This window comes from Chrysoperla carnea, chromosome 2 (assembly GCF_905475395.1).
Source record: "Chrysoperla carnea chromosome 2, inChrCarn1.1, whole genome shotgun sequence".
In the NCBI taxonomy this organism is placed as follows: domain Eukaryota; kingdom Metazoa; phylum Arthropoda; class Insecta; order Neuroptera; family Chrysopidae; genus Chrysoperla; species Chrysoperla carnea.
Genome location: NC_058338.1, coordinates 29,288,544 through 29,314,627, shown reverse-complemented (window position 1 = coordinate 29,314,627; position 26,084 = coordinate 29,288,544). Strand labels below are relative to the sequence as shown.

General features: G+C 28.9%; 3 protein-coding genes across 5 annotated transcripts in view; 2 read left to right on the top strand and 1 right to left on the bottom strand.

Annotated features, from left to right (window-relative positions):
• LOC123292262 (proton-coupled amino acid transporter-like protein pathetic) overlaps positions 1 to 10,260 on the top strand; it is a 38,104-nt gene extending 27,844 nt beyond the window's left edge. For all 3 annotated transcript variants that reach the window (XM_044872846.1, XM_044872844.1, XM_044872845.1), the window contains exons 5-8: positions 3,153 to 3,274; positions 5,668 to 5,752; positions 6,749 to 7,209; positions 8,574 to 10,260. In XM_044872846.1, the coding sequence (XP_044728781.1) occupies positions 3,153 to 3,274; positions 5,668 to 5,752; positions 6,749 to 7,209; positions 8,574 to 9,024 (1,119 nt within the window). In that variant the 3' untranslated portion in view covers positions 9,025 to 10,260. The remainder of the gene's footprint in view (positions 1 to 3,152; positions 3,275 to 5,667; positions 5,753 to 6,748; positions 7,210 to 8,573) is intronic.
• A 5,279-nt stretch (positions 10,261 to 15,539) lies between these two features.
• LOC123292611 (cilia- and flagella-associated protein 69-like) lies at positions 15,540 to 21,332 on the top strand. Its single transcript, XM_044873325.1, has 11 exons — positions 15,540 to 15,577; positions 15,919 to 16,159; positions 16,489 to 16,625; positions 16,750 to 16,901; positions 17,294 to 17,475; positions 18,123 to 18,274; positions 18,703 to 18,914; positions 19,144 to 19,342; positions 20,161 to 20,378; positions 20,449 to 20,868; positions 21,303 to 21,332. Exons 2-11 carry the CDS (start codon positions 15,927 to 15,929, stop codon positions 21,330 to 21,332), a joined length of 1,935 nt encoding a protein of 644 aa, XP_044729260.1. The 5' UTR covers positions 15,540 to 15,577; positions 15,919 to 15,926.
• Positions 21,333 to 24,526: 3,194 nt separating this feature from the next.
• LOC123293689 lies at positions 24,527 to 26,046 on the bottom strand. Its single transcript, XM_044874577.1, has 2 exons — positions 25,914 to 26,046; positions 24,527 to 25,839 (listed from the first exon to the last, which is right to left on the bottom strand). Exons 1-2 carry the CDS (start codon positions 25,974 to 25,976, stop codon positions 25,657 to 25,659), a joined length of 246 nt encoding a protein of 81 aa, XP_044730512.1. The 5' UTR covers positions 25,977 to 26,046; the 3' UTR covers positions 24,527 to 25,656.
• Positions 26,047 to 26,084: the final 38 nt, after the last annotated feature.

Sequence of the window (26,084 nt, the reverse complement as noted above, 5' to 3'; positions counted from 1 at the left end):
AAATAAAGGAAAACTAACTGTATAATACTATCTACTTAAAGTATTAAACACTATTTTCACTTATCGATTTTTTTCTGTATTATATGTAATTAAAATTAATTAATTAAATTTAAATTAAACTACAGCACTAATGTTTGTTTCGTATTGATTTTTTGAGTATAAATTATGAGAATTGACGGATTTAATCCTCCTTGAAAATTTACAATATTTATTGTAGTCATATATATTTAACATCTCTATATTTTTTATAAACGGAATATTCACAGACACTCAATGAAAGGCTAATTTGCCGATAATATTTTTTATGTGTTTCAAAGTGTTATTGAAGGTCAATTTTCAATAACACTTTCATAATTTAATATTCACATAATTTATAATAATAGGTAATAATAATAATAACAATCGCACTTATATTTTAAAGATAACTTAAGATTGTTATAATTTTTTTATAAATTTTAAACTGATGCTTTTGCTTTTGCTGAATATGCCTTGTTATGATAAAACGTTACTTATATCTCTAAAAAATTTTTAGTTATATCTCTCAACTACCCGTGTTCGCTGTGTTTCATGAAACACGGGCCTCGCGGCTTTTCCCACGTGGAACTGTACAAAATTTTGTAAACATCTCCTTTGTAGGAATGCACTCACCTTATTTGACTGATTTTCGGGTAGCTGCGCCGTGCTCATTACTCTTTTTGGGAGCTGTATCCGCGCCTATAAAATTTGTATCGAAAAACTAGCTGTTCTGTAAATGAATGACTTTTGTGATGCAAAGAGGTTAATTGATATTGAAGAAATGAATATTGAAGAAATTTGATTTTAAATTATTTTGACCCAGACTACTTGCGGCAAAGAAGGTTCAAGATTAAATGGACTGTATTTTATTATAATTTTTGGTGCATGTAGTATGCAATTGAATTTTTTTTATATGCAAGCAATACAAATCCATTTATAAAAGACCTTCAAGGAGTAATAATTCATTTTAATTGAAACACGGATATTCTGTTTAAAGAAGTTGTTTGACATAAGGTTATTGTCATATCAATGACAAATCAGATCAACTACACTCATTTAAATGTCTACCGATATTTAATTTTTTTTCCTGATGTTAATTCATTTACTCTATAAATATACATTCGCCATAAAGAAGTAGCCTAGATCATATTAAGTGTTCATTAATTTTTTCATCAGTGTCGGCATCAGTTGCCGCCGAACTGCCGAAGTCGTGAAGATATTTATGTATCTTAATGAGACCCAAGGATGAACTAAATGCTCTTTTCAAAATGTGACAAATTGACTGACGATTATTGATTTTATCTCTATATATTATAAATGCAAAAGTAAGCACGTTTCTTTGTTTGTTTGTTACGCTTTCACGCTGAAACTAGCGAATGGTTTTTAATGAAACTGTACAGCAATATAGCTCATACTCCAGAATAACACATGAGATATACTTTATAAACACATTACCATAAATTACAGATTTCTGTAGAAATAGTCAATATAAAATATTTCTTGGCCATCTTTTCTGGTATAGGTACTCAATGAATAATTACGGCAATTATACATTTAAAAAAATAGAAAACCATAGATATATTTTACCTGTGTAAAACAATCCTTGCCATTATTTCGAGTGTTATAGAAAGGGGATAAGCGAGAGCAATCTTTACTTTTAAGCCCAGCGAAGCGGGTGGGAATCACTCTAGTACATTTGTATAACATTAAAAAAGTGTTTTGGGCATTTATGAAGTTATTTTCATTATCTGGGAAATTGAATGTATGCAACTGTGGACCATATGGGTCGCACTTACACGAGAAGCTTGTTGCTATTAATGTTTATATTATTTATGTAATATTTTGTTTACGTAGTTTATCCAAATATTTACTATTCTTATTATAATATAACTGATCTGGTAATAAAACTAATAATTATTATTTATTCAAATCGAAGCTAATAAATTTAGGAAATATATTATAATAATTCTAATTATATACCAAGATCAGATATTCAGATCAATACAATTCAATTTTTGATTAATAATATGATAATAATATTACAAAATTTAATAAATAATCCTATAAAATCCTATATCTTAATCTATTATTAAAAATATTGTAACACAATAAATGTTTAGATATGACTTTGGCCTTAATAATTATTATTATTAGTTATAAACATTTAAGTCTTTGTTAAAATCAATTACCTACCTATAATATTATTATTAAAAGCTTTACATTTTTCAAGTAGGTACTTGCTTTGATTGTTGGGAAATTTCCTTACAAAGATTGTAACCAGCCTAATATTTTTTTTGAGCTTGGGATTATTCATTTTATTTTAAAGTTTTTTACCTTTTTGAAGTTATAAAGTATTGATAGGAGCAGAGATCCAATAATTGTAACACTATATTTCTTAGAAGGTTGCAAAAAATATACCACAGCATGAGGAAAAGAGAGTTAGGGAACTAGAAAGACATAAGTTTGCGAGATGTATTTTATAAAGGGTGGTCTCTTTGACATATAAATATACTAGAAAAAAGTATGATTTATCGCAAAAATCACAATTTTTCGTCCATTCTGAAATTTTTCCATTTTTCGGTGTTGCTCAAAGACAACTACCAAAATTGTATAAGGCACCAATCGGCAAAATAAAAATTCCATATTTCTCACTGCTGTATTAACCAAAAAATTCAGAATTTGGAAATAAAGTTGAAATTCTTCATAATATTTTTTCAGTCACATTTATAAAAACGAAGTTGTTGGCTATAATTTCCCAGCAAGTGCACTTCTCTGTAAAACATAATCCAGCATTTGAAAAGATATTTAAGTTTTATCATCTTATCTCCTTTTATCAATAATTTACAATATTTCAATTATACTCGTAGTAAAAACATGTGATTTGAGCAGATTCAAATTGGATTTCAGAATGCTCAAAATCAATATTTCCGTAAAAAAGTCAACACGAAATTTCGTGATTACGATTAAAGCACATCCTTCACCCTTTTAAATACACAAATTTTAAATGAAATAATATCACAAAATTTAAAATGAAAACAATACTACCTCCGTCTTTTTTAAATATCTTCCAAAAACGTAAATTTGAAAAATAGCAACCAACTTTAAATGAAAATGTTGAAAATAATTTTGTATTTCAGGTGAAATCATCACATGATTTATGTAAACGTGCAAAACGACCAAGTTTAACATTTGCCGAAACAGCAGAAGTAGCTTTTGAATATGGACCACTTGGAGTAAGAAAACTTGCATCATTTGCTAGGTAAGAATACTTTCTACGAGATTACATTTAATTCGAGCAGCGGTAGTGAGCTTCCCGTGGCTGATTTAAATTCGCTTCTTAACCCGATATTTTATGTATTTTGTAATACATGGATGTGATTCCAATCGTGGAAGCTCGAAAACAGTACAATAAAAATGTTCTAAAAATTTTTGGTCTAGTCAATTTTATATCAACAAGCTTCTTTTTATAAACTTTAATAACATGTTATCATAATCAATATATATTTTATTTTTTTAATTTACAATCAATTGTGCTATCATTACAATATCAATTTCGTTAATGACTTTCAGTTTTTAATAGTACTAGATTTAAAAATACCATTTATTATTATATTGTTAGACGAGTTATCCAAGCACACCAGTTTCACACCTCCAATTTTTCAGTTTTCGGCAATCGATTCAATAAAACATTTAGTAATTTTAAACATTTTTGAATTATTTTAAGATAGATGATCGATCTGATCTGGGTTAAATTTTGTTACTTGGACGTTTTCGTGGTTTTTTATCAAGAATATAACGTTGAAAAGCGAATTTGTACCTGGGGATTAGGGAAATGGGGGGTCAGGAGTGACAATGAAGTAATGAAATTCGTATATGGATTTTAAAACAAAAATGTTTCCATAGCACATTGTCACCCCTAACGTCGATGGGTCTGCCTCTGCAGAAGCATTATATAATAACTTTTTAACGATATATTCCTCATTAGCAAACTCAAAGTCCCCCCCCCCGGGTGACGATTTTACATATATATTAAAACAGTAATATTACAATGCCCCATTGTCTCCACTGATCTAGATGTGTTTGCCCTTTCAAAAGTATTAAAATAGTTTTTTAATGATATGTTTGTCATCAGCGACCTTAAAAATCTCCTGGTAGGCAATTTTTCAGACTTTTGAAAAAACAATGGTACAATGTCCACCTTTATGATGTTATAACCATGATTAATGATCCCGAAATCTCCCGAGTAACAAAATCTAACCCATTCCAGCTCACAAATTTCTGTATAGCTTCCTGAATCGAATGCCGAAAACTTCATTAAAATCCATCCTATTAGCGAAAAACTGGAAGTTTTGTGCTTAGGCTTCTGGTCTATGTAGACACAATATATTAGTAATATATATAGTTGCTTGTTTGTTCAGCTGTTGTTGAGTACTCTGGTTTGACGTTTTGAAGTATAAGCTTTTTCCTATTAAAAACTTAATTACAAAAAATTTCATGTGATACTGAGACAATTAAAAATAATAATATAGGTACTTATTATCAGTATTTGAATTTTATTATTATCATTGAGGGCGAACGTTTCATTTTGTTGACGCTTTTTTTCTAAACAAACACAAATCAAATTCTTTAGAAACTTATCTGGAGTCTTATTCATAAACACGAAATAGTCTTACAAACCTTCATAAATGAAGCGGTTATCCGATATACCAATACATTTTTTAACCCAAGAGTCGAGTATTTGAGGCCCTGAGCCTGGAAGCCCTTGGCCATTAAGGCAAAATCAAACATAAAGATGTCACTTTTCTTGTCCGAAAACTGAAGTGTAACTGGGTGAGTTCAGAGTCAAACAATTTTAATTTAATGTATGCCTCTAAGTTCTATCTTTTGTCTGCCATGAATCAGAGAGGCACGAAATTTTTTAACAGGCGCGAAATTTTCTGCAGTATTTTCTAATTAAAACTTATTTTTCGAGTTATTTTCTTCTTCCAATTAAAAAAAATTTATAGATATAGGTAATAGCAACCAAAGAAGTTATACTTCATGTCCTACGACGCCTGTACTAATTATTTAAGTAGTAATATCTGCATAGTAGCTATTGTTTAAATTATTAAAATGTTTTTTTTACAAAAAAAGCAATTAAATTCAAAATATTTCCCAATTATAAGGGGTTTGTTATCTCGTCAATTTCAAGAGGTTCGCTCAAGATCGTTGCTGAATTCTTTAAAAACACATTCGTTCATTCTCACGTGTAGGTAATTGAAGTTTATCAAAGATTACTTTTATATTCGTTTTTAATTCCAGTTAACTCTTCCTACATTGTTTGGGGCATATCTGCATAAAATACACGACAATGACGTGGTTTGGAACAGCGAAATGTATTTCACTCCCAAAGAATACACTACTATCCCTCTCGCGATATTCATTTTACTCTGTTTATATCGAAATGATGGTTGATCAAAAATTTAGAATTTTTTTTAATCTATTTAATTTTAATTATAAATTTCAAAACTACAATTCGATACTTTTTTAATTAGGTATTCCTATGACAGAATTTTCTCAGTTTATGAAGCTTCTGCGTGACGAACTTGAAAGATTACAACAAAAAATTTCAATGGACTAAAAATATAATCATGTGATTTTGTTTCTTTTCAGAATTTTCGTAAATACAGCACTCGTATTAACATACTTCGGTGGAAACAGTGTCTATGTTTATTTCATTTCGAAATCTACTCAAGAAGTAAGTATCAAATAAATGTTACACCCAGTGTTGCCAAATTTTATATAATTTTACTCAATTTAAATAGAATATAATTAAATGTAAAACAATACAAATGATTCAATTTAAAAGATTAGATAAAAATAAATAAGTATAGGGAACATTTCAATCTCTCTATATCATGGCTAAAAAAGAAGCAAACGCGTCTGATCAGTGCCGGATTAAACATGTAGCAAGAGTAGCAAATACTACGGGCCCCACGCTCCAACGCCTATCTGACCGTAATATCTTGCATGCCTTAAACGCGAAGCGCTTAGGTTATGCTTCACTTTCACTCGAAAATCTAAAACTCTCTTATTTAATTATAATCGATATATTTAGACTAGCATCTGTACCACATTTCTACCCTTCAAGCGGCCAGATTTTTGTTTTTTTATCAATTTTATTAAATAATTCTTTAGAATCGTGTTTACCAAATTTAGAAATTGCTTTTTTCAACATTAAAAAGTCTTAAAAATGAATTAAGGAACACGATGGGCACAGAACGTCTTGATCATCTCACTTTGTTGAATATAGAGCATGATTTGCTTAAAGAAGTCGATGTTGATAGTGTTATCTCTAAATTTGCCCATATTAAATCCAGAAAAGTTTATTTGTAACAGTTTTGTTTTATTTAATACCCTAAAATTGAGAACCTAAAGCAAACCAAGGGTCCCTTGCCAGAATTTACTACAGGCCCCGCGCTGACTTAATCCGGTACTGCCTCTGATATACATAAAGACATTTCTTTACTAATCCTTAATCTTGACCATACACAATCAATCAAGATTAAGGATTGAAAATATCAAATATGTATTATTATTCATTCTAGCAACGCCTAGACCCACCCATACGAAAATTTCTTCGAGAAAAAAAGTTTGATATTGGATATTTCATACTCGAATACGCTTGTTATTTCCCTTTATAATAAGGGCATTATCGTGTTTTACTTTTTTCATAAAATTATTTTATTTGCAGGTTGTTCAATATTATAAAGGAGATGAAAAAACATTTGTACTGGAAGTATACATGGTTTTATTATTAATTGTTTTAATACCATTATGTCAAATTCGTGTACTCAAGTGGTTGGTACCATTTTCTGGTGTTGCCAACGTTTTAATGTTCGGTGCAATTACCATTACATTGTACTATTTGTTTAAAGATGGTGTTACTTCACCAAATGAACGACCACAAGTTGGGCCAATTACAGACTGGCCTTTGTTCTTCTGTACGGTTATATTTGCGATGGAAGGTATTGGTGTTATTATGCCGGTTGAGAATAGTATGAGAAATCCACAACGTTTTTTGGGTTGTCCCGGAATATTAAATATTTCAATGAGTATTGTTTTATCATTGTACACATTAATGGGTATATTTGGGTATTTAAAATATGGTACAATTAAGGAACCAATTACTAGTGAAATACCAATTGATGAAGTGTAAGTTATATTTTATTAAATTATATTTAGTTATTCGAAATTTAAAATAAGTTACTATTTAACTTAAGATAAATTTTTCGCCTAGCAACCGCCTAGCAGTCCTCAACCAGACTCTATATTGAAATATAATATTTATATAAACTAGTATACAGTACTAGCTGATGTATTCACCAGAATCCAAAATGGGACATTCTCAAACTAGCTTATGAAGCCGTCCAATTAGTAGCCTAGCATTTCTACTAAACGGCGTCATTCAACTAGGGGTCTGAACGATATTCACCCATTCAATCAAACAACAAGACAAATGACTTGGGTCGATATAGTTTAACTATTTGCCTAGCCTAATTTAAATGTTATTCCACTTTCTGCCAAATAGCAGAAATAGTATTGTTGGTGTTTCTCTTCACAGTTTGATTGCGTTTACGCAAAGGAAAAAACACAATGAAAAAATGTAGTGAAATTGTAGATAAAAAAAATTTCTCGATTTTTTGCAATTTTTTTAAGGGGTAGTACCCCCTTGAAAAAATCGAGAAAAACGAAAAAAAATTTTTGTTTTGGAATTTGATGAAACTCGGTGGATGGGGTGATTTTGATCCAAAAAGTATAAAAATCAGGTTCATTTAATGATTGGATGCAGATTTTCTGAGATATCGCGATATTTGGATCAATTTTAGTCCGTATCTCAAAAACTATTCGACCAGTCGTCAAATACACCCGATTTTTGCACTTTTTGGGTCAAAATTACCTTATTTACTGAGTTTTATCAAAATTGGAGATACAAAAAATTTCTCGATTTTTTGCAATTTTTTTAAGGGGTACCCCTTCGAAAAAATCGAGAAAAACGAAAAAAAATTTTTGTTTTGGAATTTGATGAAACTCGGTGGATGGGTTAATTTTGATCCAAAAAGTATAAAAATCAGGTTCATTTAATGATTGGATGCAGAGTTTCTGAGATATCGCGATATTTGGATCAATTTTAGTCCGTATCTCAAAAACTATTCGACCAGTCGTCAAATACACCCGATTTTTGCACTTTTTGGGTCAAAATTACCTTATTTACTGAGTTTTATCAAAATTGGAGATACAAAAAATTTCTCGATTTTTTGCAAATTTTTTAAGGGGTACCCCTTCGAAAAAATCGAGAAAAACGAAAAAAAATTTTTGTTTTGGAATTTGATGAAACTCGGTGGTTGGGGTAATTTTGATCCAAAAAGTATAAAAATGAGGTTGATTTAATGATTAGGCCTACAGAAAGTTACAATGTCAGCGAGTATCATGGGCAAAAATTCATTTTCAAAAATCTTACTCCTTAAATTCGTGATTTGTTAAAAGTTAAAATATGATAATGTAATTTAATTTTTTAGACCTGGACAAATGGCAAGAATATTTATCGCCGTAGCTATTACATTCACATACGCTTTACAATATTTTGTACCAATGGATATTATATGGTCATCAATGAAACAATCTATACCAAAATCATACAGGAATATTGCACAAATTTCCATGCGAAGTTTAGCGGTAATCGCAACAGTGGTTATAGCCGCTGTTGTTAATAATCTTGAATCACTAATTGGTCTAGTTGGAGCAATATGCTTCTCAATACTTGGTCTAATGGTTCCATGTATTGTGGAAATTGTTACTTGTTGGGATGCAAAAGCTTTTGGAATTGGCTATTGGAAACTTATCAAGGATATAATTATTTTACTGTTTGCTATGATGACATTAGTATCAGGATCATATTCAAGTATAGAAAACTTAATTAATCCAGGAAATCCAGAAACTTTGGCAAATAGATATTTTGTTTGGACATAAATATTAGTCATAAGTTTTGAATAATCTAGTCATTTTGTATTTGCAGTAGAAATAATATTTACACCAATAGTCCATTCGACTAGATATCTTCAATGCAACGTAACGCATGTAGGGCATCCGAAAATCCTCATCCGAAATGGTAGGAGTCGAATTTCTTGCAAAATTATATTTTTACCATTAAACTTTTTTACAAAATAAATTAAAAAAATTATTCAAGGTGGAAGCGAGTCAGTCAGTTATTTTTGGATTTACTCCGGCGTATCTGTTCCTCTTGCCTCTCGCGTCTTCACCGAGATCCTTCTCCACTTCTTATTTTTACGTACTGTGTTTTTAACAACGTACTTTTGGATATTAAAAATAGGCCAAAAGTGCACTCACTTCATTGTAAATAATTTTTCAAAAATTAAGTTTCAAAAAAAAGTCCAAATGAAAAGATATCTAAAAATTTTGCTGAGCATTGATTTGCCTTTTGAGACGATGACTTTAGGATGACCATGTGTACATATAAATATTAACCTAAATTCTGACAGTATTTTAAAATGAATAACGTAATTGTAATTCGATAAGAACACTAAATGAAACATTCCTACTTCGGTCTAGAATAAAACCGAAGTTTAAAATATACAGAGATTATTATTTATGATTACTACAAAAATAATAAAAGTTATAAATTTTCCCAATACCTACATCTAGACCTGAAAATCAGACACAAAAATATGTCAACCAGACTGTGATGCATATATGAAATCAATATAATGATTCCATTTTAATTATGACACGCTCTTGGTGAGATAACTGAATGGCACGGTATATGTAATAATCAACAATTCATCGACAGATATTTCTATCTCTCTAAAAGATTTACCACCACATATTTATCAAATAAATATAGCCCGCTGAAACAACACTTTAAAATTTTCTTTTAATAAATATTCATACTAGCTGATATTTTTCGTGGGCTGTTGATGAAATTTATATCGCCAAAAGTTCCTATGATCCAGAGTAAGATAGCCTACAAGCACATTTTCGTAAAATAAAGGTTTCAGGCTATAATTAAAGTAAGTCTGTGTCGCATAGTGAACATAATATAACCTTCTACGCACGTAATGCGCAGTCCTTTTGAGTTCAATAAAACGTATCGAGCACTAAAATTTGTGATAACATGAATAGAGGTAAGTATAGGCTTTTGTCCTAAATTTGGAAAATTGGTTTATACGTTACATTAGTATCTGATTTACACCAAGAAAGTATTATTTTTAAAAAAAATACACTATTTGCATTATGTATTTTGCATTTTCAAAAACCATTTCAAATTTACTTCGAAAACAATGTCTTGGTGTCTTGAATGACATCACGACTTGGCATACAAGCTTTTTTGTGTATGCAAGTTTAGGCAGTTGTAATCAAATAACTTGCTTTGTTCGATTAAAATATAATATTGTTTACATAGCGTTCGTCATAGCGTGACGTAACACTTTCAATACTTTCTGATTGATGTTTGCTGCCACGTAACTGAATGCCTAATTTTACTAAAATTATTTTGTAAAAATAATAATAATCCTTATTTTTTATAATTTTGTGATTTGTTATCTACATTCCATGATTAATTATTAAAAACTTTTATCCAACCGATTTATTCTTAGTGGACAAAAGCCTATTGTAAATATTTATATTTTTTTAAATTGTATACACTTAGATACAATAAAAGAGTTTTCTCTAAATAGTTTAAGCTTACAATAAATAAATTTGTACATTTTAAGGCTTCTGTAGTTTTTGTATATAAATATTTTTAACCCTATAATCATTAGAAGGCAACATGGCCTATTTTATAATAGATATATTCTTAATGGAATAAAATGTTTAAAATAATTTTATAAATTAGGACTAATTTTTTGTTCAATACACGATTTTAGTTTTATTGACCTTTCAATTTATAATATTAGACGGAAAAGTTTCGATTCAGATTCAATTATAAACACAAACCCTGATAATTAAGAATACAGTTTGTTATTCAAAAGAATAAACGAAATGGTATGTTTTGATTTTGAATTAAATGTAACTGAAAATTTTTTCAAAGTTATTCATTTAAAAAATCGGAAAATTCCTACACAAGCTTTTATTTGGTAATTTTGATTTTTTGGATTAACTTTATAAACATTTAGAATATTCTAAAAATATTTTTAATTCATTTTAGAAGCTGGATTATTAAAATTGGTCCAAATAACGATTTTCATAAAAAAATAAAATCAAAACATTAAATAAATCGGTTAAAAAGTCAGACTTGTAATTTCTCAAACATTAGGTTCCTACAAAACTCAGTATTCCTTTTTATCAACGGCTCTTTTTGAACCACACAAATAAAGCTATTGTACAATTTCAAAAACTGTGTTAAACAAATTAGCAAGTCACTTTAAATTATATTATAAATTTAAAAAACTTAAAATATTTCGTTTACATTACACTTTATAAGTGTAAATATGAATAATAATTTATTTTGATTAAAAATATCTTTTGCTTATTTGTAATTATTATATAAAAAATAATTTTAATTTAGAATTTTGTTGTCTTAGAAACAGGGTAGATAAATTATATTGTTTAATTTTATTATTTCTTTTTAATCATTAATTTCTTGTTTATCAATAAAAAAACGATAACACGTTAGTTGCAAATAAGATAATTTAGGTATTTAAAAGATGAAACATCATTCAATGGGATTAACGTAATCTAAATAAACAATAAAAAACAATTATAGAACATTAGCGTTGTGAAAGAATAAATGAGCCTGTTCAGTTCATCAATTTTTCTTACTCTGTTCTTAAAAAATAGATAGTCAGTAGTCGTCACTCAACTTAATAAAATCATGATTTGAACAGACATCCGCGTTTGAATTGAAAAATATGTACAAAAAAAATAATTACATAACAAATCATATTTTATTAAAATATAAAATAACATTTTTGGGCATGCTCATTTAAACTTTAACTAATTTCCAAATTCTTTACACAAAAGTAGCTTTTTATGCTGACGTTTAATGCTCATTTTGGCAGTAAGGTTTAGCCATATAAATAGATTTTTATACACATACACATCTTTAAAATTAAATGCTATCCAATTTTGTCGACCGCATGAGCAACGTAGAGGCTCATTATTTGCGCAATACAATTCCTTACATTTTACAGTTAAAGTGTTCTTTCTTAATTTTTTTTAAATTAATTTTGAGGAATTCAGAACTGGACAAATCGGAAGTAGAACAGCGCATTTTACGTAGGATAGAACTGCATGGTAAAAAAAGCTTACTTTTTGTACCAAATTATGTACATTTTAATTTATTGTTGGCATTTGTTTTTTAAAATTATGTATTTTATTGTTAATATTTGTTTTGTATAATTAAAGGAATTTGTTTCATTCAATATTAATTGTAAAATTATTTAAGTTAAGAATTAAATGTAAAATTATTTCAATTAAAAATTAAATTATTTTTATTTTATAATTACGCATAATTGAAATTTTAAACTTACTACAATTCATAAAGAAAGTGAGTGAGCGGAAATTGGTGGCTAATTCACAAACTTTCTTTACGAATTTTTTTTATACCAAGCACTCACTGGCGGTGTTTCACTTCGATCCATTTTCTTTAACTTTCTCACAGTTTCTTCAGTACCTACAACACTCACTTTGGAAATAAATTCAAACGTAAAACCAAAAATTTTTTTTTCATGGGAGGTTGCACACTAAACATCGGTAGATCCAGCATTGGATAATGATGTTTTTGTCCCTTAGGTCCCTTATATATTATATATATATATATACGATATCACGATAACTTAAGGATTCTGACGATAACAACCACGTCTCTAGCTTGAAAAGATTTTTTTTTAAATTACCGAATCGTGCTGCCATGATTACCTTCCAAGCATCATAGTTGCCTATGTATTTTACAAATTTTATATACAAGCACATGTCATATTAATTAAAACGTCGATCTTTTCGAAAAGTATATCGAATACCAAGAAATATGGAATATGATCAAAATATTCACCAAGTTTTTCATATCGAAAATAAAACTTGTAATGCATCAGCAAAAGAAGTTTTAGAAAATTTATGTGATTTAATGGCACAAGAAATATCCATTGTTCATGAAAGAAACTTATATCTTTTAGAAAAATACTTATCAATACTTTATGCCACAAACAGAAATAGCCTGGTATGAATAAAATGTTTTTAATAAATTTTGTTCGTATTTTAAAAGAGTGTACGTCATTAATTTTATACAGTTAAAAAGTTTTAGAAAAATACTAATTTGTTTGATTACCAAATTACTAGTAGTTAGAGGTATACAAACCAAAAGTAGATATGTTCAACACAACAACTAGCGGGACACAACTATAACCAGCGGACGATCAAGACGCTTTTAACGATACATCATTTGTCAAATGATGATAAGTAGTTTAGAACAGCCATGGGCAAACGTGGCTTAGAGAAGAAACTCATACTTCTATATCTAAAATACGAGTTAGACAGTGACAACCTAACCAGTGACAACCAAAAATACGAGTAAGAGAGAGAGACAACATTTTTTTTCCTACCTATCTCATTACTATTAGATAAACTGAGATAGGTAGACGAGTCGTATACCCGTCTCGCTTCCTCCTCTATGGGCAATGCGGTTTTGGATAAAGGGACATACAATAAAGTTTATGGCACCCAATAAACTTATAACAATGGTGGCTTTGACTTAAAATAACTCGCCCATGGCTGGTTTAGAAACTAGATGGGAACAGATGAACATACATACATATGTTTCGTCCATTGTGAGTCGTCAACTCAAAGACATAAGCTCACAAAAAACATAATTTAAATGGGCAAATAAATTGAGGTATGTTGGATTGAGTTATATTGTTTAATCTTTTTAAATTTTCGAATATTCGTTAGTTCATTTTACCAACCCAACGTCATACTTGGTCGCACAATACAAAAAACTAATCACTTATACGAATTCGTCGCTTCTCAAAAATTTATTCAACAAATATGAAAAAAAAAATTAAATATTCTTATTGTTGTTGCAGTATATAGATGAAATAAATTGCGTTTGTAAAATACTTACTGTTCTACTGAAATATATTCATGAAATTACGTCATACAAGCCATTATTATTAACAATTATAAAATATATGGCAACACCAATTTCAATACATAAAGCAACTGATGAAACTACATACAAAAATGATTATATTAATTATTTTAATGTCTTTGGTAATTATTTTCCATTTATTATATTAAAATGAAATATTACTTGCAAAAGTATCTGATATAAAAAAATATATAAATCTTAGCGGAAAACGAATCTATGACCTTTGCTATTTCTGGTCAACACTCTTATTTTTAGTGTTTTTTTTCTCGCGAGACTATCTTCGTTATTTAAATGTCCCGTTTAGAGTAGAAATACATAATGTGACATTAGGTAGATACTTATACTTCATAATGGTAGTTTTTATTTGAAAGATACTTTAATACTATTTGTCTTTAAATATAATTTCGGGCTTATGATTGGCGTGGTTAGTTTAAATAAGGCATAGCCTGGAATTTCAAATTTATAAACTATTTAAAAATTTAGTTAAAGAGAATTGAAAAAAATACACTCGAACCAGGACTCGAACCCGGACCTCTTGGATTCATGTCAAGTGCCCTACCAATTAGGCTATTCGAGTTCTAGACACGAATGCAATGCAGTCCGTATATCGGCAATAAGTCAATTACACTACGACATTTTTACTAACATTTCTTTTGCCACACTCTTTTTCAAACTCTCCCCTCATTATAACGATCTTCCAATGTATAGTGACTATTAAGAAAATTAATTTTCCACCGCTGTCTTTAAATAGACTATTAATTACATCTGCGATTACAGGCTTAAACTGCGATAATAACTACGATAACAGGCATTAAACTGGGTTTAACATTTAATAGAAAGATGGATATTAAGAAACCTTAGCAGCTTACAACAATACTGTTTAAATGTATGAATGAACTGTCTAATAAAAAATAGTCCACTCTTTTATGGATCCACATAGACCACTGTTTTTTTTAAATTTAAGCCTGCTTATGACTGCCATATTGAGTGCTTGACGTCATTAATGACTTTCCCAACAGTGCATCAAACAATGGACTTTCGTTTTCTAATCTCATGTAATCTTTAAAAGCTATGTTTCGTTAACTAAACCCGAACCATTATCCTTTTTCATGAATGAACCGCGTTTTAAATGAGCCATGTAATTTATAATTTGATTTTCAGGTTTTTTACTTTCATATAATAGTGATAAAGATGTACAATTTATAAGCTTAACTTCAGCTATTTTATCAATCAGTTTTAATTATACTAACGGGCAAGATTTTTTTGACAGTCATCTTGTAAGTCAGGATTTTACACGTGAAGCAATTGAACAAAGTTATTTGCCAGGAATTCTCGTACATTTAATAGAAATTTCACCCAATACTATATTTCCGTACTATTTGCAACTTGCAATCATCATAATACATAGATCACCAACAATTTGTAAGTATTTTGTCCAAATATTTAAACTTTCTGGAGTTGTTCTATCTCTCGGACACTCCTGGAAATTCTCTAGCTCTCAAAAGTTCTAAGCCACCCAACGGTACAGTTTGCTTCTCAACCAGAGTCAATTCTAAAATATATTGAGTGTACGATTTTCCTTGCAACAACAAATCGCAAATTCTTCATTGAGTATACAAAATTAACTTCTTGATCTCAAATTACAATTTGAATGCGACAGCTAAATTTGGTACACAAGAGAACAAGTTAGTTTAATCCATAACATTACGATTAATAAAATTAGTAAACATATTTGTTTAAATAATTAAGTCAATGTTTTTAAGGTAAAACAATGGCTCAACTTGGAGTTATTAATTTGTGTATACTGAAAATGTACTCAGAGGATGAATTAATTGAGGATATTTCAATTCCACAACAGAAAAAAGAAATAATAAATTTTGATAATTTATATGTGCCATACATGGAACAATTGACAACATTTTTATGGGGAATTTTGATGGGATTACGACAGATTCCAAAAGATGAACTACGTGCAATAAATTCCCCAGGAATATCTCAGATGTGGTATAAGATAGTAATTCAGTTTATTGTTAGATCATAATTCGAGGCTCATGAGAGATTTTTTTCGGACCTTCTTGATTTTTTAAAAATATTTTAGGGAATTACTTAGGGAATCGAGCAACTTTGTCGTTTATTATTTTTACCAGACATTATATTTTTGGAAGGGGGAGAGTTGTGACGCAACCTGACAAAGACAGAATTTTGCTTGACGTATTTTACGAAAGGCTCGAAAATGACTTTTAAGTAACATAATTAAATTTAACTAATAATAAATAGGTAAATAAAAATTTTATTATTCTTAAATGTTTTTTATGTACAAATTTTATCCAAAGGTGCCTTCGATACATTCTTCGCAAAACAGTATTAAAGGGGAATAATCAATCCACTCGAAACGATATAATGGGTTTAATATTACTAATAATATCAATATTTCATTTTACTCCTATAGTTGAAGCCGGATTAGCTGAAGGTAAGCAATACAATATATCTACGTTATTCTCACAAAAATGTTATCCATATATTCAGAGAAATTGCTAAGGGGTAAGGACACCTGTTTAAGATTATACCACGATATTTTTTTTCACGTGTTTTAGATATTGTTTTGTTATCGATGATAACAGAGATGCGAGAAAAAATTACATGGTTGAATGATCTTAAATTTGAAGCGAGTAACGATGATTTAAAATTCAAACAAATGGCTATTTTGATTACATGTTACTGTTTAAAAGATGCTGCTCAAATACAGGTAAAATTATCTACCATAAAAGTAGTTAGCTACACAACTGAATCTAGAGAATCTAGAATTTAGATTAAATCAAGTGAATTTAACGGTTTCTAAGGTAGTAGTGTGGTAGCTTGCATGTTTTATCGGGTATTTTTTCTATGATAAAATTAAATTTAATGGATTTGTTTTTTAGTATGATATTTTAGACAAGAACAAATTTTGTTAAAATCATACATAGGTACATTAATTTCTTTGCAGGCTTCATTCTCAGCAACTTTGTTTTCAACAACAACAAATCAATTTTTCCAACCCAAGTTCCCAGACATACTGCCTTCTCAATCATGATGAACTTATTTTGAACAAAGTAGAAAATGAAAAGTAAATATCTTGTTTGAGCAATCTTTTTATTGTAGGTACTTCAACACTTTCAAGTGTTAACAATGTATTTAAAGATTGTAAATTCAAAATTTGAGCCTATTGGTGTTCCATGGAGTAAATGTCAACAAAAACTATTGTTATTGACAGTGCTGCGTGCATTTACCATACTTGTACCAGTTTGTTTGGATGAATTTATCAAGAATAATGGATTTCATCAGTAAATCATTTATTTGTGAATATAAAATAGCTAACTAACATTAAGTTCCTCCCTAAGTTCGATAGCTATCAGACTTTCTACTTTCTTTAGAATTTAGTGGCACACTTCGGCAGAATAAAATTTCACCATCTATTTTGAAAGGAAAAGTTTCAAATTTTGACTGAAGAAATTTAAATTTTCATGAAAAATTTCAACCAAATTAATAACTTGAAGTAGTGCTTTCACCAATTTGAGTTTCAATTATGAGTTCGGAAGAACGTCAGATAGCCAAGCGTTAGGTTTACTAGCCACAACTGGTTTACATTATACAATTTTTGTGCGAATCAGGAAAACAAATTGTGTTTAAGTGGGTGAGAAGGGGAGATCCAAATTTTTCGACATCAATATGAATAAATATGATTTGAAACAAATTTTAACATATACCTATTTTATTATACCAAAAACACAAAAAGATGAATTTTTCAAAAAATGCAAAACAGGGATAGAAATGTGGAACCATTTACAAAGTTCTGACTCTGCAAATATAATATAAGATGTATTAGCGAGTCAATATAATACGTAAAGAGAGACTTATTAATAAATCCGAAATACGATCATATTCATAATTTAAAATAAAATTGTATTTCTTGATTTTTTTTTATTTCCAGAATTTCATTTTTAGTGGAAGAATTCACATTTTGTCCATACGATATTGACATATTATATTCAGTCTGTAAAACACTAAATGTAATTGTCAAAACAAAAGATAGAAATTTATTAGAACATTTACGAAGTTTACGTTCTAGTAACACTTTTATTTGTAAGTGTTTTAGATTAATATTTTTATAATTGTCCATTTATTATCTTCTTGTTAGTAAAAAGAAAACCAAATATCCATAAATTTGAAGTTTTGGGGCGCAATCAATAATATTTCGAGACCAGTGAAAGAGAACAGTAAGCGAGAATTTTGCCAAAGTCAAATCCAAAATCATAAAGTTATGCTCCGCAATAACTCCGACAATTTTAATACTGGTCATTTTTCGCTTAATAATATTGATACGCAGAATCAAAAAAAAACCATATTACTTAACTTTCCAATTTCTATTTGAAGACTTGTGTAAAAATAGTAAACCTCTATTCTAGCTTTATCCGAATATTTACTGGAACATTACCCACTGAACAGGATAAATCAAAGAATATTATCATTTGTATTTAACATTTTGGAGTCATTATTATCCTACTATCCAGATATTCAATCGTATCCAATAAATAGATCACTTCAATTAACACTAGCTGTTCTTGATCGTTTTCTAACACCGAGTATGCATGATTCACCTATTTCAAATAAATTAATAATGTGCTTGGGTGGCTTCATATGGGAGGCAATTGCATGGACTCCGGCACATTTAAAACAATTCATTAATGCTGGTGGTGTTTTTTACATATTGGACGTTATTGAGGTAAATATAAAATACCTATAAGTGTGATACCTTAAAGATATTCAGAATTCTCCACGCTTTTTAACGTTCAATTTGACTTACAATTAAAAACTTTACTTACAACCTATTTTAAAAAGTTATAATTTTTATACATTGTGTTGAGAATCAATTTTAAATTTATCAAACATCAAAAGTTATTTTTGCTCTAAGTATAACAAAACCGCTTCCCTCCAGACAGTTTGATTTTCAGAAAGGAATATTTCCCGTCAAAATGGTGTACATAGGTATTTTAGTTGACATTTTGGATGAAGGGTCGTGTATAACACAATTAATTACTTGGCGTGGTGGAAATGATAAACGTACACTACTAATACCTATGTTACTATCAACATATCGATATGAAGAGAAACGAATACGTGTACAAAGGCAAAAAGATGGTTGCGTATTTGGTAAATATTGCTGATTAATCTACCAGTATCATTCCAAATTTTGATCTTGACCAATAATATTTAAAAGACGCAAGATCGGCTTGTGATCGAATTTTAGTTATATAATACTATAGATATAACTCTCAAAACCACCATTTGCCAACATTCAAGTATAAAGTGTTTACTGGCTTCTCTATTGGTGTTTTATACACAAATGCAAGAAGCCCTGTTCACGATCAAAATGTGGCAGGCTTGTCTCTTGATGTTTTGGTTAATTTATTAATCTTTAATAATTATTTATCCAAATTGAATAAACAATGCACTAAAGTAATTATTATTAAGTTTTAAAATATTTTTGTATTAATTTATTACATATTCTTTACACGTACAGCCTAAACAAGTGGCATGTAATCCTGAAACTATGAAACGGTAAAATGATATAAGTAATCGATTTTACAAAAGCCTCCTCTACCTCCCACATTCGCACCGCCCTAGTATCTTCCAAAACAAGATTACGTTTGGACAATCTTTTAGAAAGACAGTCCTTAAAATGTCCGTTTTTATTGCTTTTCTAGAACATTTTTTTGCACCCATGTCCAAATACATGCTTACTTTTTTCAAACCAATAATTTGGAATCTTTCATCTTAGGCAAGGTTACTGTTCCAGTACCTCCATTTCTAGAAATCGAGCACTACTTCAATACAATACAATAATTATTAGAAAACATCCCACCACTTCCGGCAAGCACTTCTAGATTAAAACCTATATTAGACCTGAATTTAGAGTTTTAGATTAGCGCGTACCATAAATAAATGACACGTTTTCTGTCATTCAACAGACGGAAGCTTCCCAATAATGGGTGAAGAACAGTGGTTTGAAACATTTTTTATGAAGAATGATACAAAATCTAGTCCAGCAATAATAGACCTATTAATTAGTGCACGACCTAAAATTTATGCAATTATACATATGTTGCGTGAAAGATATGCAGAAATGGTAAAAATTGCGAACGAGCATTATAAAACATTCAAGGAAAATTTGTCATATAGTGATCAGGTACAATTTTTCAGTTAATTTTTTAATTTTTGGCAACCTGATCATAAGTCTCAATGGCCATTTTTTTTAGATAACAATGGTAATTGCTGGAAATTTTTTTGCTTTAAAATTAAGCGAAATATGGGAAGAAGTTCGCCGTGATTTACAAGTGGCTGGCATAAAACCATTGGCAATTGATTTTAATAATTTAACCACATTAATAGTCAGACATCGAAAATGGATGAATCATTTAGTTGAAACTCAAAAATCGATTTTAAATGAGTACAATAAAATCGAGACCAAAGAATTCAACGACTTATGGCAATTACTTAGAGAAAATACATTACAAAATTCATTAGAAGGATTAAAAGAAATGGATTTTCAACTTCGTACAAGTGACATACGATTCCGTAAAAATCGTAAACATGCTCGAATAGAACAAATAAATCAAATTGATCAATCAGTAACTGATAAAGTAAATACAACTTTGCCTAGAAACATAGATGTTCAAGTAAGATTCATATTTCAACTTTTTTTCGAAGATAGGATTCACTCATTGTGTTTGCTTTAATTCTGCTACAACTCATGGAAATAGAAGAAAAAATTTTTAAACTCTTATGTTTTTTATGAGATCATTCTATTAAATATAACCAAAAGCAGGGTTCCTTGCACAAAAGAAACAAAAAAGTTCATTGATTTAAAACTTTTCATTTTCAAGATACAGATGGTATTGTGTTTTAGCGAAACATGCAAAAGCTAAAGTTAAAAAGGCGTAATGCAACAATACCCGATCTTTTGAAATCGAATCACTTTGAGACCTTAGACTCAGAATCTAAAAAGTAAAATAGATATTATTTTCTTGAATATTTCCAAAATACGAACAATTTTAAGTTAAAAATGATTGATTTTAATTTAGAATCTGTCTATTTTTTGTTTATTTTTTAGTCTGTTTACAATTTACGAGTACAATTATGATATGGTGATAAGTAAAACTGGGTCTAGGAAAGTAGCAAAGAAATAAAAATTACAGTAATACAACTAAGCCTTTAAATCTTCACATAAAACAATGAAATAATAATTGGAATCAGAAATAAATTATTGTACATAATTTATAAATTATGCGTTGTTTATAAATTCAAATAAGCTTTTAAAGTTTTAAATAAATTAAGAATATATTTAACATATTGTTCCTATTCAATTTGAGATTAAGATGCAAACTTAGAAAAGTTATTTCGAATAAAATTTATTTCAAATAAACAACATTATAAAATTTTCTTTCATCCTCTTTTCATTTGCAAGGATTTACAAAGTTGTGATAGCTGATATGGCGTTGAATTTGTTCAATTTTATAATTTTATATTCACGATAGTCCAAGTAAGCTCAATCATTTTCAATGAAAACACTTTAAAACAATAAAAAACTTTTCAACAGAAGTAAAAATCATGCAATAATAATCTTTAACTAAATTTTCAAAACTATGACTAAATTTATCATAATTATAGATTTATATTTTATAGTTCCAAGGGTTTATTTAAATAGAATCTTACAACTTTAATAGTTATAAGAAAGAAGGACCTTATAACAGAAATTTGATTATACGTCTGTCTGTGGTTAGAAAATAATAAAATATAGATAATTTAATAATTACTTTCCTACTTATATCGGTTCCGAAAGATTAACCTCTTCCACATATTTTTCTGCGAACTCTTTTTTCTAAAAACGGTTCAAGTAAAAGTACTTTTCACATAACTATTTCATGGAAATTTTTTACACGTCACTGCAACAGTCATGCTTATTTGTGTTTCAAGTCTTTGGTGTTTCACAAGTTCGTAAACAAAATTTTGAAAACTTATCTATTGCTTATACTATGACAGATACAATAGAGAAGATATTATCATAGCCATGATGTAAAAAATAAGATTTTTTACTCCTCATGTTTGTGACTTCACATCTAGGACGAATATCCAAACGGTAATTTCCACAATCCTATTCATACGATGCGATGGTTCCAAAAATATTTTAAATCCGTCAAATGTCATCGATGGCTATATGCAGGGTTATCAAATCAAAATTTCGGAAAAACCGGATATCATTCCAATAAACTCGGAGATTATCTCCGTTTTGTATGTATTTATCCTTTGTAAATCTACCGTAGTCGTTTTGCTAGATTGTGATATATGTACACGATGATATATTGTGTAAAATATTTTTGACGGATATATGATATTTGCACCATCTCTTCAGGGACAGGCGCTCTAATGCTTTAGCGCGTAGCGATCGTTCTCCTTCTCTCTAACCTCTATGTTTATTACTTTATGTCTTCATAAGCACCATAGATGGCACTCCAAAACTTACAAAAAAATCACACGAAGATTTCATTTGAAATGTATATGCTTTCGAAATCTTTGATTTAGATGCGTTCTATAATAAAAATCGGAGCAATTGTAGTTAAAATTCGATTTGTTTTGGATTAGCCATGCCGGAAATAGGTGTTGAAATTTAAGTGTGCTACATTACGATTAACAATATATATCAAGTTATAATTAATGCTAAAAACTATTAAGACTCGGCCCAAAAAGCATATCTGTGAGGCGTACAATTCTTCAAAATTTTGACGATACACGGCAAAAAAATCAATTATTGGTTTCAACTACTAGGTTATTGATAAGATACATAGAATAAGCAAACAGTAATAAAAACAAGACAACCTGATTTATTAATGACAATAATTATACATATAATTCTTTAAAACTATAATTAGCATTGTGTACTTGTTCTAAATTATTATGTACTCAGTCAAATACATATATTATATACATATATTATATAAATACGTTTTTTTTATTACAACAAATTTGTACATTCTTCATTGGAAGAGACAACTGACGAAAGTGCCTTAAATAAAAAAATCTTAAATGAATTTGATTGATCCATTTTGAAGAAAATGGAAATTGTTTTTTTCAGACTTATTTTATGTAACAGTCAATTAAATACTTTATATAATTTGTATGCTTACATTTTAATAATTACAATTACATTTAAAAAAATATAAATCACAAAATTGAGAGTATTACAAAATATAATGTATAAAAAAATACTGGTCCGGAAGATGTACAGAAAAAATTCCGTGTGAGATGGCTGCGTCAGAATTTTAATACCAGTCAAAGACAGTTTTACACTAAGAATTGATCTTGTTTGTATAACCACAATGAAGTAGCAAATATAAATAAATTTTGACTATACCTAAATTCAATCGGAAAGGAAACAAAATTTGTTGAAAAGAGGCATATAGGTAAAACACTACCTAATGTCCAAGTTTCGCGATGCTGACATTTCTCTGATTTGAGTTACGAAATTGAATCTTAGTTCAAAACGAAAAAAATATGACGATGATATATTTGACTTGTATTAAAAACTCGATGCAACCGTCTCACAGGGTTTTATTCCACACATCTCCCGGGCCATAACTAGAAGTTCTTGAAGTTATTCCTGATAAATACCGATACACTACAAAATTAAAAATACAAAATTTAAAATAAAAAAGCTAAAACAAATTAATACAAAAAGGCCATCTGCCATCTTTTTTTTGAGTAATCTTTGCAGAAAATAAAAAAATACTTCAAATGAAATCCTCTTGTATAAGAATTACTTTCGGATAAATTAAAAAGATGTGATCTTCAAACGATAGAGCAAATTTTTTTCAATTCAAACAAAAAAAGATCAAAATTGGTTCATCTGTTTAAGAGCTACGATGGCACAGGCAGGCACATTAAACTTATATGTGTCTGCCCACTTACCGTCGCTTTGATGTGCTGACGTCAAAATAATGAATATAGTTTTGACGTCATACCTTAAAAATAAAAATTTTGGTAATGGATACTGAAAAAAATGCAATTTTTCGCACAGTTAATCGATTCGAATTGTTCCAAATTGTGTATTATACATATCGGTATTTTTAAATGGAATAATTTTTACTTCGTAATATTATAAAAATCATGACTAGAAATAATGACTACATTTATGTTATTATAAAACAAAATTGATTTTCAATTGGGTAGTAAAATAACAAGGCAATTCTAGATATTTCCATTATTATAAAGCTAAATTTTGTAAAGAAAAACGTTCTTCTTTTTTTTATTAAATTTCCAATTCGGAGAAAACGTTGTGGTAATTTTTTTTAGGAAACATTCAACAGAGGTAATTTTGATTTTTTATACCGATTCCATTCAATACGTAATACAATTAAGTTGTTTACTTAAAAGCTGTTTCTCAATATGCGATGATAAACAATAAAACTTAAAACACAAATTCAAAGATCAACTTACTCAATCACCAAAATAAATTGTAGGTACTCCGTTATCGAACAAATTTTGTTCTAGCGTACAGTGGCTGGTTTTCGTTTTTTACTCTGATCGACAATATTTTAGAGGGTATCAGTAGCAGAAAATTTTTACCGCAAGAAATAAGTTTCAACTTATTTTATAGGACAAAAAAATTTTTCTCTAACAAAATGTTTTATTTAAAAAAAGCCAATTTTAAGTGTAGAGTAACAAAATATAAAAATTGGTACTAATAAATGGTCAAACGTTCTGAAACTGTGGTTTACACTAGGCAAAATTCTATAAATTCATATTTCTAGGATATGGGGATTCAAAGTTCAAACATAGGCGATAATACATTCTTTCGGCAACATTTAGGACGACATCAACTTAAAGAATTCAACTTATACAGACTTCAGATCAACTTATAAAACTAATAGTTTCAGAAGTTTGAACGAGAAGTATTTTTTATAAGGATCGTACGGAGTCCTTTATTATAAAATTTAAAAGATTTGAATATTTTGATGTTGAATATATTCTACAGTATTGTCTTAGTGGGCAAATTATCACTGTTGAACAAATGTTGTCTTTTTTTATCGTCATATGAAGTAGCATTTCTTATAGAATTTCAAAAATGATTTGTTAAGTTTTCAAGAAAATATCATCTTAAAAGCGACAAAAATCCGATTCATTGCTGCATTAGAAATTATGTTACATCACGCATTTAAACCGATTTTAACAATTTAAAATACACTTGGTCAGTGTTATTGATGCAGCTATAACTCAAGACACCCAATGAGTAGATTATAAGCAACGCGGCTTCACAATTTTCTATTACTAATATTCAAATTCATTGCTAAATTTTTTAGAAAAATATTGTTATAGAAATTTTAAAAATATCATGAATAGATTGAGTTTAAAATACGTACAAAAACTTTACAACCCAATTATTTACAGAGATGTATGGAAAAAATTGTTTTTTAATGATAATGTTGCTGTTGATACCTATTATTACGTTTTGGGTGATGATGCCTTGTATATTGTTGATATTCATATTGTGGTGGAGAATGCATTTCTCTGGGTGTTGCAGGACAACAACACCATAAAATAAATGCAATGAATGCAACTAATGTTCCCACAAGTAATATAAAATCTTCAATTGTCTATAAATAAATAAACAAATGTTGAAAACAAAAAAATTATAATATATTCAATTGTTTTTTAAATTATTACAAACCGGTTCTTCACCTAACAACACTTGATTTATTAAATAAACAAAATCATCAAGTGGTGTCATCATTTTTTCTGTTTATGTATTTATCAAAATATTGTAATCAAATTTTTTTCTTAAAATGTAATTATTTTTTAATCTAAACATTTATGAAAATTGTATGAAATTATTGTTTAT